Source organism: Hoplias malabaricus, chromosome X1 (genome assembly GCF_029633855.1).
Source record: "Hoplias malabaricus isolate fHopMal1 chromosome X1, fHopMal1.hap1, whole genome shotgun sequence".
NCBI classification, from domain to species: Eukaryota; Metazoa; Chordata; class Actinopteri; order Characiformes; family Erythrinidae; genus Hoplias; species Hoplias malabaricus.
In genome coordinates, this window is record NC_089818.1 from 1,994,673 (window position 1) to 2,009,548 (window position 14,876).

The following is a 14,876-nucleotide window of genomic DNA, read 5'->3' on the forward strand; positions in this document are numbered from 1 at the left end:
TTGTGCCTGAATGAATATCCGAGTGGGTGAGACATTAACTGAAATGTAAGGCCTCAGTGAAGGAACGGCAATAACATCAGAGTCAGTCCCACTTCAGTTCAATGTGATTAGGTTAGAGTCCAATGGACAACATTAAAATTTGCCACATTCATGAAGTTTTCTTTTAAAGTCTTCAAATCAAACTGTGAATTAAAGATTGAACTGAAACCAACTCTGAATTCTACATTTATACCCAAAATAAGACTTAATTTCTTTGGCCCTAAAACACTGTTCTACATCAAGAACCAAGTGAGTCTGAAAATGTAGTTTTCCAGAGTCTTTTGATGTCACATTAGAAAATGTCAAGTGTCGGAGCTTCATTCATTCTCTCACAAACTAATTTGGCTTTGGCCAAACTGCTCAGAATAAGAGCAGAAAACCTGTTCAAATACAGAGGAGAATGACTTTGGCACAACTCAACAGTGACTTAATGTTTGACATTTGTCTTTTCTTCTTTTTTGCTGTACATAGGCTAAAGGCTGTTTTGAAATTAGAAACAAAAAAAAAAAAAAAAAACACATGGCACACAAATCCATACAAAAAAAAAAAGAAAATGTTCCCCCAAAACCCAAAGCAAATACACATCTGGTTTTCCCATTTACAAACAACAAATTTAAACTCTAAACACAATCAATCTGTAACCAACCACACCATTTCAAGCAGTGCTTCTTTCAGCGGATTAAAGTCCCAGCTCTGGGACAGTCTCTACTCCAAACTAAGCTCAAGAGCTCAGAGTCTGTCTTTCTTACACCTGTACAATGCAGACACGTGGTGATTACTGACACCTGACATCCTCCATTTCATGATTAAAACCACTGACGAGTGAAGTAGGAAATAAAAATTATGTATACACACACACACACACAATCATCTATAACAGTATGACCACCTCCTTATTTCTACGCTCACTGTCCACTCTCTCATCCCCACTGACCACATAGGAGCACTCTGTAGTTCTACACTTACAGACTATAGTCCATCTGTTGCTCTGCATACTTTATAAACCCCCCTCTCTCCCTGTTCTTCAGCACTCAGGACCCCCACAGAGCAGGTGTGATGTGGTGGTGGATCATTCTCAGCGCTGCAGTGACACTGACGTGGTGGTGGTGTGTTAGTGTGTGTTGTGCTGGTGTAGAGTGGATCAGACACAGCAGTGCTGCTGGAGTTTTTAAACCCCTCAGTGTCTGGACCGAAAACAGTCCACCGACCGAAAACATCCAGCCGACAGCGTCCTGTGTCACTGATGAAGGACTAGAGGACGAGCGACACACACTGTGCAGCGACAGATGAGCTACTGTCTCTGACTCTACATCTACAAGGTGGACCAACGAGGGAGGAGTGTCTCACAGAGTGGACAGAGAGTGGACACAGGGTTTAAAAACTCCAGCAGCACTGCTGTGTCTGATCCACTCTACACCAGCACAACACACACTTACACACCACCACCACGTCAGTGTCACTGCAGCGCTGAGAATGATCCACCACCACATCACACCTGCTCTGTGGGGGTCCTGTGTGTGTGTGTGTATAATGTGTCTCAAAAGGAAGGAAAAAAGCAGAAGGCAACCCTGTTTTCATGCAAACTGAAAGGCCTAATAACAAAAAAGGCTGAATTAAAAAGCTCTGAAGACCATTACAAACAAATAACAATAAAAATTAATTAAAAATAATCACATTGTTGTGAAACTATGTATAAAAACAATCTCTGGGAAACAGAATAACACTGCCAGTATAACACTTTCTGTCTGTGTGATGTATAGCCCACTGAATGACATGTGAAACTTGGTAAGCTGTGCTTTGTAAAGGTCACAAGGAATTTCTTCTTTTTTTTTTCTTTTTTTGTTTACCCAAAACATTCATTAGTCTTCAATAATCCTGAACTTTCTTATATCAGCCATTTTGATTAGAGGTCAGAACTGTAAATGCAGCAAACTACTTGCATTTGGCTGTTTTGCTGAACGTATTGTGCCATGTACAATTATAATTAGCTTTAAATTCAAGGTGCATCTTTTCAATTTTGTAAACCATATGGTAAATCAGTAACGCTTCACTTGACATTACAATTAACGCATCTTATAAATACTTACGACTTTGGCTAAAAGTACTTAATTGTGACTACTTACAAAAGAAATCAGTTATCTCTAGTCAGACACAAAGCCACAGGCAGAGACATACGCATTGAACATAGTTTGAGAAGCTTAATGTGTTAAATGAAATGCACCACCTTAGTGGTTTCCAAACTAACGTGGTGTAATGCGAAATCTGATTAAGACATGGACGGTGATGTGAATGTGCTGTTACAGTCGAACAAGCACCAAACTGACCTGCATCGCTCATTTACATTAGAAGAAACACTGTTCCCATTGTTAACACACACAAGATTTGAAGTGTCAGAAGTGATCTGGAGAATGTCTGAGGACAAACATGAGAACTTTATAAACACACTGAGTGTTAACTCTCTAAATCAACCCACTGCCTTGTGAAAGCAGGGCTCAAATGTGGTGAAATTATCAACTCTGAGGAATATTGGAGTAGGTTTTCTGACACAATACAGCACTTAGGTTCAACAAACTGTCCTCAGACTTTATAAAAATATGCTTGGCCCTGCGGGTCCTCTCACACCCAGGCCTGGGCCCTCATTAGTGATGTTCAATACTTTAACAACTGCAAGGGACACACTTATTTAAGATGACAATCTGTTTTCTTTAAGATGTAATACAATTTTAATCTAAAACCCTGTGTATAAAACTCTGAGTGTGTGTCCTCTCCATGTGCTGCTCTGCAGTCGGTTTGTGCTGGAAACTGCTCTAATGAGTTTACGAAGCCCCAGTGTCTGTAAATGGGTAAAAAAACAAAGTGTGTCGGTCTGGATAACTCAGGATAAAGTGGCATTTTGGAACTGACTTTGGAACACACTCTAAACTCAGGAGAGCGCTAGCTGCATGAAAGTAAACGCAGAGCGAAAGTGCTACAAAACTAAACAGCTCGAGTTACACATGAGTCTCTGTGGGAATTCAATCAGTGAATAAACACTTACGACAAAGTCAAATTCCAGCCAAGTATGAACAACAGTCGTTTTTTCCCATCAAACACACCGTTACACCTTAAAAAATGCAACGCTTCTGAACGTAAACAAACCAGAGAACAGCGTTTCCCCACAAGTGTAGACGTCCCCCTTAACCCTAGCTTTCGGGACATCAGCTAAATTCATAAGTAAATAATATTCACAAGCTTAGTCTTCATCTGGAAAACCAGTCTTATAAGTTTAACGTTAAGTAAAGTGTTACTGACTAATCAATTTAAATATTAATTTTAAAAAGCAAGTCTATAAAAAAAGAATCTCTTGGTCTATCAGTGACCCAGTACTTTACACGTTGGTTACAATGCCAGCAGACTGCTTTTGTGTTTGTTTACATGTGTGTGTCTCCACCTGTCATATTTACAGCGGTTCTTCCAAGTTCTACACATCACTGCTAAGGGCACTCCATTTCTCTACTGATAAGAGGATTATACACTTGTCCTTTAAATGTTCTTATCAGTAAACTAGTAATACCACAGGGGTATATTTCTGAAAAATAAATTGACTACTGAAATTTAAAATGTTAATATTTGTTGGCGTTGTCTATGTTTGTCCCAGATCGGCACATTCTTTTCATCTGCAAAAAAAATAAATAAAAGCATTTTAAAAATGTTTTTTAAATAAAACATTACAGCCACTGTTAAAAACAACCTTGACTCTCCTCAGTGATGCCTTTAAAGGACATAGGGTAATGTAATGAAATTCCAATTCCAAGTACATCTGCATCATTTCCATGGGTTTTCAGAAACTACAAAATCAAATTGTCATTGATGCAAGTCACTGCTTGTATTAAGCATCAAATGCTGTTTGAATGCTTACAGCCTCTTTTGTGAGATTTATCAGCCTGGTAAACATGGATAATTACACTAGTGTAAATGTGTGCATACATGGAGTTCCAAGGCATTGATGACAGTGACAATATACAAACTGGTTTAACCATCATCTGAGAAATCTCCCAACCAATGTTTGTTTTATTTATTGCACTATTTGAGCACATGCAACAGTAGAAGAAAACCATATCATTCAATGCAAACCTAAAGACAACTGTCTATATTAATGCCAATAAAGGAACAAAAAGTACATTTGCAAATTCAGATTACAAGATCCATATTGGCAGACACACGTCACCTCACATCAGCTGTATCAGTGAAATTGTGTTTGCTCCAAGCCACAGCTATGCAGAAAGCAGCACTTTCCCTCTTTTAGCACTTAACAACTAGTAAAAATAATGAGTGACCAAAACCAAACATATTCTAGCCATGAGTGACAGAGCCGAATGTGGTGGCATTTTTGACAGACGTCTCAGATGTTGCTGCATGACACTTAGGTTTGGGTGAGTGACGGTAAAACCGTACACCGCGATATCTCAAAATGAGGACATATCACAACATTATGATGTGTCTGTTTTGGCTACTTTCTGCTCTGTGTCTGTCTTGTCAGTACATTGCCAGCTGAGCTCGCTGACGTGCGTTTAAAAGAGCCTCAGGGAGGTGGTGCTGTAAGAACTCACTGACTGCTGATGTCACACTCTGAAAACAGGTAGACACAAAAAGACACACCAGCTCAGCGGCCCACCACTGGTCCAACATTAGGATCCAGTCTGAGTGAAGGACAAAGCCTGAAAGTGGATAAAAACACCCCAAAGACCCTTATCTGGACTTTGAGGTTACAGATATAACTCTTTATCCTTAAAAACATATGTGATTCAAGCCTCGGTCGGTGGGAACAGGGTCTGTTTTTAGACGTTTGCTGGTTTATTGCTGTGTATTGTCAACACTTTTATTGTCGGTAGCTCAGCAGTCAGAACAGCAGCTGAGCCACTGAGTTGTTGACAGACAGACATTTAACATTCATTGAATGATTGATTCAAAGGTTAGAGTTCAGGTCGGTGAGCGCTTTTTCTGATATAAGTTATTAATGTAGCATTAAAATGAGCAAATATCCACAATACCAATGTGTAGTTTGCAGCACGATATGATGCTGTATTCTGAAAGCTTGCTGTTATGACAAGCCACATAGACCTTGCCAGTAAATCACCTTATTCTTAATGAGGAGGAACTGCTGCAGTGCTGTGGCTCAGAAGAAACCTAGATTGGCATCGCTTTATTTAACATTTATCTAATTATTATTAAAAACTATTCAGAAATAGAAAGGAAAACTCACTGGTCTGCACTGTGACTACATTTGAGTCAAGTACTTGTGACTAGTCAGATGCTCAGCAGATATTATTGGAATCTAAAGAAGAATACACAAACAAAAAAACCCATTAGTACATAATGGTTTAATTATGAACACCACTAACTATTCATTCTTAGAAACTCTGACAACAGTTTACTGCTCTGAGAGTTGAAAAGACATGTGATAGATTTAAACATGAGCTCAATAACCCAGCACCAAAAAGTGGCGAAACCCTAGGCTTAAATAAGGAAGGAAAAAGGCAGGTGTTTCCAATCCACTTTCTACACTTCCTGCTTGTTGACTTGGGCAATGAAACGTGTGTCGTTCTGAGAAGATGTAACAAGCTCCTCCTTATCTGAGGAACTCGGGTATTTATGTAAATCGCAAAAGGGAGCATTAATAATGATTTTTAAGTCTTTAAATTGTATTATTTCTATAAATAAAGAATTGTTTTTACCTAAGAAAGGTAATGATCAACTTTATTTTGTTAATAACGTATTGGGGTAATGTTTGCTCAAAAGCCCTTCCTTATGCTGCTGCTTAAACTCATGTAAATATTGTGCTGCGCTTGCATTTGTGCCAAAGACTTGCCCCAGTTGGTCTTAACACCAAGCCATAATTGGTTCCAGAAAGTACTCTTCATCCTATGAAAGTTCTGAGTGAAACTACCTCATACGTACCAATTGCATGTATTCGTTGGTAGTCAGCTTTGATAGAGAAGAGTCCTCAAAGTGAAAAGGGACAAGAAGAACAATATTAAAATGCTATACGCTAATAAGAAAAGATCAGAAAACAAAAGTAGGGATTACAACAATTACATTTTTAAATCATAGAAACATACTGGGGGACATTCTGAAAACAGAGTAGAACAATCCTTCATAAAAACACTACCCTCAAATTATTCTGACAACCTTTATCAGCACTTTCCTCACTGTGCACCGTTCTAGTCACATCTGATATGACACTAAAATTAAGGAAAATAAAAGGAGGTTTAGGCCAACAACAGGAAGAGAAGTCATCCCATCAAATCAATCACAATCATCCCTCAAGGTTTGTAAGCTGAGAGTGAGAGAGAGAGAGAGAGAGAGAGAGAGAGAAAAAGAGAGAGAGAGAGAGAGAGAGAGAGAGAGGAAGATAGAGAGATAGAGACAAAGGAAGGGAAAACAAGAAAGAGCCATAAAGGGGGCAAACCTGATTGGCTGATGCAGATGCGAAGGGAACACTAGTGGCGGGCGTGGTTGCTGCAGACACAGCGGCTGGTGAAGCACCGTGCATCATGGGTACTTTTCAGAGGGGAAAATCATGTAAGCAAACATACAGAGGAGTGTGGCCAACAAGAGTACAAATGTGAAGAAGGAAGAAAGGTGTGTGAGTAGATGAGGTTGGGAAATGAGAGGGAGGCAGCCTCTCTACACACTAAAATCACCCACGGGGAAAACAAAGGACCAGGTAGTTGGAAAAAAGCATGCTAAAATGGCTAACAAGGTACAAAGCATTAAAGTAAACATGGTCCCATTAGCTGCACAACATTCACTAGTTTTTACTTTACATCTGAAAACAATTTAAATTATTTGATGTACGTGCATTTTTAAGCACATGCTGTGAGTCGGTGGGAGTATAGCATTAGTGTTGAAGTATGCAATATAAAAAGATGAATGTAATATTTACTATTTTTACTAGTGCAAGTTAAAACTACAAATGTGTGTTTAGTTTCAGTGAACCTCAGTCGATTTTAAACGTTGACTTTTTCTGTAATTTTGCACAAACCTGTGTGATTCCTTACTGTTGTGCATCACACTTTCTCTCAGAGAATAGTGACACAATAGTTTTCTCTTAATCAAAACCATGGTAGTCCCAATTTAACTACACTTTAAATATTTTTTAATATTATTCAGTTTGAAAGATAAACCTACTTATGCCAAAAGGAAATGTTGTTTACTAAAATCAAAATATAATAAATTACACTACAATTTAATAACTAACCTACAGCACTGGTTGAAATGTTGTTTGTTTGTTGGCCATTATATATTTATATCCCCTTTACAAACCCATTCACTGTTTCATTCACCTTTAGAGACACAGATTTATTTCAATGTTAGCCATATTACAAGTCTTTTTTTAATCAAACTGGGTCCAATGTTATGCACAGAATATAACAAAGTTGCCGGAGCAGATCAGCACCGAAGTTGTGTATTTATCATTGGTGATTTTACTGTGTAGGGTTTACACCAGCGGAGGTTTGTGAGGTTAACTTGTGTGTATATTACAAACCAAAGTGTCACGTGAGCTAATATTAAGTGCTGAACAGATGAGTGGTGAAAGGCACGATAGTTCATAAATATACATTTCAATGTCAGTTTAAAGTAAAAATGTAAAGAACCCAAACAAATCAGGAGAGGCTTCAGCGCGTCCAGCAAAGTGCCCACGTCAACAAACATAATCCATTTATTTAAAATCTTTTCTTCAGGAGATATTTCTAGGGAAATATAAGAAAATCAGTTTGTAAAAGAAAAGAAAATGTCTAAGGAAAGTAAATGTAAAATAAAGAGGACTTTCACGAACTAGGTTTCAACATGCTGAGAAAAATGGATGTCACGATCACTAAAGAAACATTAATTAAAGCTTTATTTTTGAGAGTAATAAGAAAGTCTAGCCTCACCCTTAATAAATCTGAGACTGGAACTATGAAAAAATATACCAGCAGATTCATCTTGGGGGAAGTATGTTTTAGAAGCTTTTGTGTCATTATCTTTTAAATATTTTTGTTTGTTATTTAATGTATTTATATATGTTTTATATATTTTTAAGTGTATAAATTGGACTTCACACTCAGTTGGATTGTAAATGCAAAGGAACGTTTATTTTTTTATTTTTTCACTTTTCTGAGCTTGTGCACAAACATTAACTCTTTGATGTTTCAGTGCACAACCACAATAACACAACGCAGACCGCTTTGGTGGACTGTGTAAGTCAGAAAACATTGAATCCAACAAACATTTGTCTCCTCTTCTGACAGCAGAAAGGAAATCTGTACTTCCTCTGATCCAATATAACGTGCCAGACCTGCTCTTACAACGTGTGAGTGTGTGAATAAAACAGTGAAAATATATTGATATATTGACGTAAATAACAGCTGAGTAGAAATAGTAAAAACTACAGCTTCTGCCTGCTCATGTCTTATTGCTGTACACTCGAGCTACAGCGAGCAGTAGTTTTTTCTCATTTAAAGGTACAGGCACTCAAACTGGCCGATCTGAACAGGGCTGTTCAGACAGTGGCCAGTGTAGCTGGGTTTTCATCCAAAATGTTCACAAATGTTCTGTGTGATAAACAAATATCAAGAGAATGAAATGCTGTTTACATGCACTGCTCTTTTGTGAATAAACTCCAGATGACGTCAGCTCTGGGATCAGAGGCCGCATCGAAACGAGGGAGAGGGAGGGATCTGAGCGGGACGTTTATATCAAAAACACACTTTATATCAAATAGCTTGGTTTAATATCTATTTGTTTCTGTGTGTGGAGCTTGTTCTTAATGCTTTCAGAGGAAAGTAAAATGCTGCAATGTTCCACACATGCTCTAAAATAAGAAGCTAGGGCGCTGGTGTGAGAACAGAGTAGTGAAGTGAAAAGCGGAGAGGAGAGAGAGGAGAGTCCAGGGGAGCATGTTAAAAGCCTGTGGTCGCAGGAACAGTCCGGGGCTTTGGAGGGCGCTGTGAAACGTCATCATTTATTCAAAAATTTTCTGCTGCATCTGAGCGTCACTCTTTTTGTTTTTTTTTCGTATTTTGGCCTTCTTTCCATTCCGATTTTTTTAAACGCATTTTCATAATCCACAAAAACCCGGTGGATGGAAAACCCACTTGTGTTCTATGGTGCTGTGCTGCTTCATCCATTAGATTTTTCCCTTAAGCATGTGAACTTGTGAAAAAGGTGTATAACATGCCCCCTTTAAATAAATGGCAGCTGTGGCACAGTGCTGGACGTGCTTGGACCCCAAAAGTTTACATTCTAATTTATCTCAACTTTGTGAGACACTCATTCCCCATGATCTCACAAACCACCAAAATCCACAGCACTCAAAAGAAGGTCAAAAAATCAAGGGCAAAATTTATTAAAGAAAAAAGAGCGTCTGAACAGGGGTGACCATAAACAGCGTGAGTCAGGTGGATTTTGATGGCGTGAGAGCAGCCTAAAAGGAGGAAGGCTAGAGACCTACCCACACTCGCTGCAGGAGTCATGCACAATATTGAGCCTGCCCATCATGCATTGCAGCAGGAAGTGGATTGGAAAAAGGGAGAAGAATCAAAACAGCCCATCACAAGGTTGGTTAGATTACAGAGAGATTACAACAAAAATGAGGACATTAATGAAACACTAGGAAATCATGACATTCACAGACTGATTAGTTGTGGAATGTGATCTACAGTGGAGAAGCAAGAGGAAAGTGGACTGCTGCTCAGCGAGACAATAATGAGCTTTTAACACAGCGAAGACCTACAGAGTACATATGACTACAGCATATAATAACAGTTTTTAATGTCACATTGCTAAAAAATAACTCACATCACATTCCAAACATTTTTCATCATTGTCGAATGAGAAAGTGTAGAGTAAGAATGAAAAAGTACATACTATATATATAAATCTAGGGGCTGAGTCCTGGCTCATTAATGTGAATGTAATTGGAAACATGAAGAAAATAACACTTTAACTAGAGCTAATAGTTGTAGATAAAATGTGAAATGCTCAATATATAAACATTTCAAACTGCTTAACATTGACAACACGAGGCACATAAATACTCATTGATCCCATTTAAAGCATCCTCAAATTTACCTAATAATCAGTTTAGATGAATTGTGATTATGGATTAAAGGAACACTTCGTAATATTATGATTTTTATAACATTATGATTTCTTCTTCAAAATCTTTGTGATGCTCCACTGAGCTGTAACAGGGAGAACAGAGCCTTTGCTTTTGCTATTCTGGGCTCAGCACTTCAGAAAGTGCACTATGTAACCTGGAGGAGGGTAAGAAGCCATTCATTTCAGTACAGTGCTGTAAAAATGATTTACATCAGGAGCAAAAACCCCAAATGTTACCTAGTGTTCCTTAAGAGGTTCTTTTAATAAACGACTACTTTCTGAATTAGGTTTGTTTAATCATTTTACTGCATGTGTACCCATGTGGAAATAAGTGATCTGTTGATACACATGGAACATCTGGTATTCACTGCATCTAATCTCACAAAGACTTAACACTAGACAACGCAAGGACAGAGCGTTAGACCATGCAACTCTAGTCCGTCTGGATGGCGTGAACATGGTGAGAACAGGGGGCGGAGTCTACTTAGAAATCCAGCGGGAAGCGAGACATTTTACAACTGGAAAAACCTGACAAACCAGAACGCACACACATGAATATTTATATTCTGTTAATCTGGCATCATACAGAACTGGGAAAGATTCTCCTCTCCTCCGTTCTGGATTCAGTAGAAGTTGAAATGGTTTGAACTTTGACGCCTAATGGAGCGTCATTAACTGAATTCAGGTGTGTTTTACTTCGTCAGAGCCTCCACAGAGTCCTTACTGAAATACATTAGAGGCATGTGTTTCTGACGCTCCTCAGCCTCTAGTGTGTAGGCGCCCTTATAAATACAGTATATATATTATTTGTCTAACCTTCAACCACGAAAGAGTGCATTTGTGCAGTGCTTGAATAGAACAATCTTTGTTTACGATGATGAGACCCTGTTAATGCATAAATCTGCCTGAGCTTCTGCTGTGCACCTCACCACTCGCTCAGTCACTGGCCTTGTGTTAAAGTCACATCAGGGGTTGACAGAAAGCCCTACCTGAAGGAATAAAGGCTGCCTGCTGCTGAAACTGCATGTTGGCCAGAGCCTGTTGGTACTGCAGCATGCCAGCATTGAACATGGCGGTGGCACCGTTGGTTTTCTCAAGGGCTGGTCTCTTTGGCAAAGGAGGCATTACACTGTGAGGGATGCCCTGCTTTGCGTGCCGAAAAAAAAAAGAAAAAAAAAAAAAGGGAAACGGAGAGGGACAAGAGTGAAGTGGACAACACCAAAAGAAAGGAAAGGGAAGAAAATATAAACAAACAGTTATTGTCGGAAAACATATTACAGAACTAAAACTGAAAAAGAACCAAATCAAAACAAAAACTAATTAGCAGGCAAGCAGCAGCCTACACATGACTACGCCACAAGCAGAAGCAGTAACGCTAAACCTGATTAAATATATACACAACAACATATATATGTATATATACACAGCTTCAAACATATATTCACTCCATATTCAGCTTCTCTTGATGTTACTAGGCTAGCTAAGCTGCTCCGACTGCAAATGAAGCAAGCGCTGCTCAAATAAAAATGTATCACAGACAAAGAGGGACAAAAATAAAATAAACAGCAAAACGGAAAGCATCAACTTAAAACAAAACGAAGCTGCACTGCTTTCTCCATGATATCTGCGAAATATGAGACACAAGTTATTAACGTCTGTTGCTCAGGTGGCTACCACAGAGCTGATCCCCAAACTGCCAGAGAATTTCCCCCAGTTACCCATGCACTACAGAGCTACTAAACGTGCAAAATACACAGACGCTGAAGATACACAGAGACACTACACAGACACAAAGCAGTGACACACCACAGTTTAGTACGCCTGACCCTGTCCTATGTACTGTAGGAGTAGGCTACACGTGATGACCTGATTGTGGTATTTTTGATTATTATTTATAGGTTATTAGGAAGAGGTCTTTTGTCCAGTCTCTGAACACCTCACAGCAGAAAGGCCAGATATAATGAGAGCTGAAGTGGAACACATTTAAAAAAAAAAACTAAAACACTGGATTTGTGGGATTTAAGGGTCAGGGCTCATAGAGTGAAATGTGTTGGCTTTTTCATATTGAAATGATACTGATATGAATTTATTACATATAATGTAATGTATAAATAGGTTTTAAAGCCTTTTTGTGTAATGTAATAATTGTAATTAAGTATTCAAATATTCTCCTCAGTGAGTGTGTGTGTGTGGGTGTGAGTCGCCCTGTGAAGGACTGGTGCCCCCTCCAGGGTGTGTTCTTGCCTTGCACCCAATGATTCCAGGTAGGCTCTGGACCCACCGCGACCCTGAACTGGATAAGGGTTACAGACAATGAATGAATTAAGGAATGAATGAATATTCTCCACTCTTGCCGTTTTATGGTAACTGTTGCATATTACCAAAAATATTTGTCATTTAAATCAAACAAAGCATTAATACGTTACATTCACAATCATCAAAATCATCATATTTAACTCGTCTAAACCCATGGGGCATGGGGCAATTGCACAGGTGCAGAGCAACACAAATGAATGAGATACATAGTGCATTTAACTTAATAATTATACAGAAAATATGAATTGTCTTTTTTTGTTGTTTATTAAAACGATTTATAAAAAACTAAAATAAATTTCAGTGGAGTCTGGAAGCAAAAGGTATGTTCATGTGTGTCTCTGGGAAAGTATACAATCACTTCTGGATACAATATTATCCCCAAGATCTGAACAAATCCACCACATGATTCTGTAGCATTCTTCTGTAGCTTTGTTGAATAAAATGTTAATGATTTTTTATACTATGCAACAGTTGCCATGGTAATGACAAAAGAGCAGGAGAATGACTGTATTCTGAATTGCATTTACACGTTAGAAGCATCTATATTTTAATGTTATAATGTTTACTGAGCATTGTCTGTAAACCCTCTGCACTTTGTATTTATTCCAGAGAGATATCATCAGCTGTTACCAACTTCTTTGTGTGTATCCACACATTTAATAAATCTGATTAAAAATAAAAACAAACACACACTTCAAAGCGTATCTGTATTTATAAAACGTATTTGGGTGTAATATATATATATATATATATATATATATATATATATATATATATATATATATATAATTTTTAATATCTTTATGTTTGAAAGTTTATATTCAGCTTTATTTCTAAAACTCAGTTAAAATGCATTTTTTTTGACAGTAAAAATATATTTATCAATTGGGGTTCTATAACCCCTTTATCCAGATCAAAGTGGCTGTGTGTCCGGAGCCTACCCGCTGTCACTGGGTGTAAGGCAGACACGTGCGGCACTGACTGTCCGTCTTAATACAAGTTAATATTCCTGTTAATCTGATCCGTCGGGTTTTTTATTCTCCACAATCAGCTGATCACAGACAGTTACTAACGCAGCAGTAGGAAAAGCACACTCAGCTGATAAATAAAACATATAAAAAGTACTATGCTTGCAAATTATTGTTTGTTAAGACACTACAATAAAGCAACATGCCAAGCAAAAAGGTGAAAGGTCATAGTACCAGGTCAAAGGTGGCCTCGAGGGGTCGCTTCAGTGATTTGACAGCCGTCTTAATTAGCAGGCAGCGAGCACATGATGGCAATGGGCCAATGGGGTTCAAGCGCATAAACATAAACAGCAAGCAGAGGTGCATCATGGGGGCAGCAGTGCATTTTGGGTGGGTGAGAAAAAACAAATAAAAAACAAATCATTTGGAATGCAGTATACAAAGGGGATATCAGGACTATGACATGCACTTTCTACTGCAATAGAGAGTAATTAATATTTACAGCTAGGGATTACATTAACACTTTCATAGGGGTGCTTCCAACTACAACATTTGTGGAACAACAAGCATAATAAAAGTCTCAGTTCTCAACATCAAAACACAAGAAATCACATAATATTAACATACTGTTACATCAACCCATTTTACTGTTTAGTTTCTCATTGGAGGCCTGGGTTACACAATGTACTGAATGAGTATACGACACTGAAGGATAGAGTCCAGTACATGGAGTCCCTGTTTGAAACAGACTCGATGGGATAGTTTCGCAGACAGGGATTAAGCCTTGTCCTGGACTCCACAGCATTTTGAACGTTCCATTGAAAGGAGGATTTAGTCCAGGACTAAGCTTAATCCCTCTGTGGGAAATCAGTCCTATAAATATTTATGATTTATTTTTTACTTGGGGAAGTGGAGTAATGTCCCAGTGGCTCAATCTTCCACATCAGTTTTTACAGAATGCACACTGTTGTAATTTATGTTCAGAATAATAAAACAACTACAGATATAATAACCCGGGTTACATTAACCTTAAGCATATTTTTGTAAAGGAAATCCCTAATATTCTCTGGAAAAAGGGAAAATACAGAGGCACTTAAAATGTACTTGTTTTCTTGTGGCTTAAAGTTTGCACTTTCATACCTCAGGTGTGTATCTGAACATTAAAACATGCCAAAAAGTCACAAAGGTATTCCATTTACGTCATTTACACCGAGGTCTATGATCCTGAGCAAATCGTTCACACTTTAGAGCAGAGGTCTTCAAATTCAGACCTGAGATCCGTGCTCTAGGCCAGAATTTTAAATCACACAGTATGACACCAAGGCCATTTCTGAAGGTGCGAAAACTGGAAAACTGCATCCAAGCGGCGGACAAAGTCTTATTTACCACTCTTAAACCTCAGGATTCAACATGACACACAGGTTTATG

At 38.3% G+C, this 14,876-nt stretch overlaps 1 protein-coding gene across 3 annotated transcripts in view; it reads right to left on the minus strand.

Moving 5' to 3' along the window:
* Positions 1 to 1,203: 1,203 nt before the first annotated feature.
* The window catches only part of LOC136675419 (muscleblind-like protein 1), a 90,674-nt gene continuing 77,001 nt past the window's right edge, over positions 1,204 to 14,876 (minus strand). For 2 of the 3 annotated variants that reach the window (XM_066651960.1, XM_066651959.1), the window contains exons 6-12: positions 13,683 to 13,730; positions 11,154 to 11,310; positions 9,515 to 9,550; positions 6,488 to 6,579; positions 5,977 to 6,021; positions 5,282 to 5,353; positions 1,204 to 3,695 (exon numbers count right to left, since the gene is read on the minus strand). In XM_066651960.1, coding sequence (XP_066508057.1) covers positions 5,297 to 5,353; positions 5,977 to 6,021; positions 6,488 to 6,579; positions 9,515 to 9,550; positions 11,154 to 11,310; positions 13,683 to 13,730 — 435 coding nt within the window. In that variant the 3' untranslated portion in view covers positions 1,204 to 3,695; positions 5,282 to 5,296. The remainder of the gene's footprint in view (positions 3,696 to 5,281; positions 5,354 to 5,976; positions 6,022 to 6,487; positions 6,580 to 9,514; positions 9,551 to 11,153; positions 11,311 to 13,682; positions 13,731 to 14,876) is intronic. The other variant, XM_066651961.1, reaches the window with a different exon arrangement.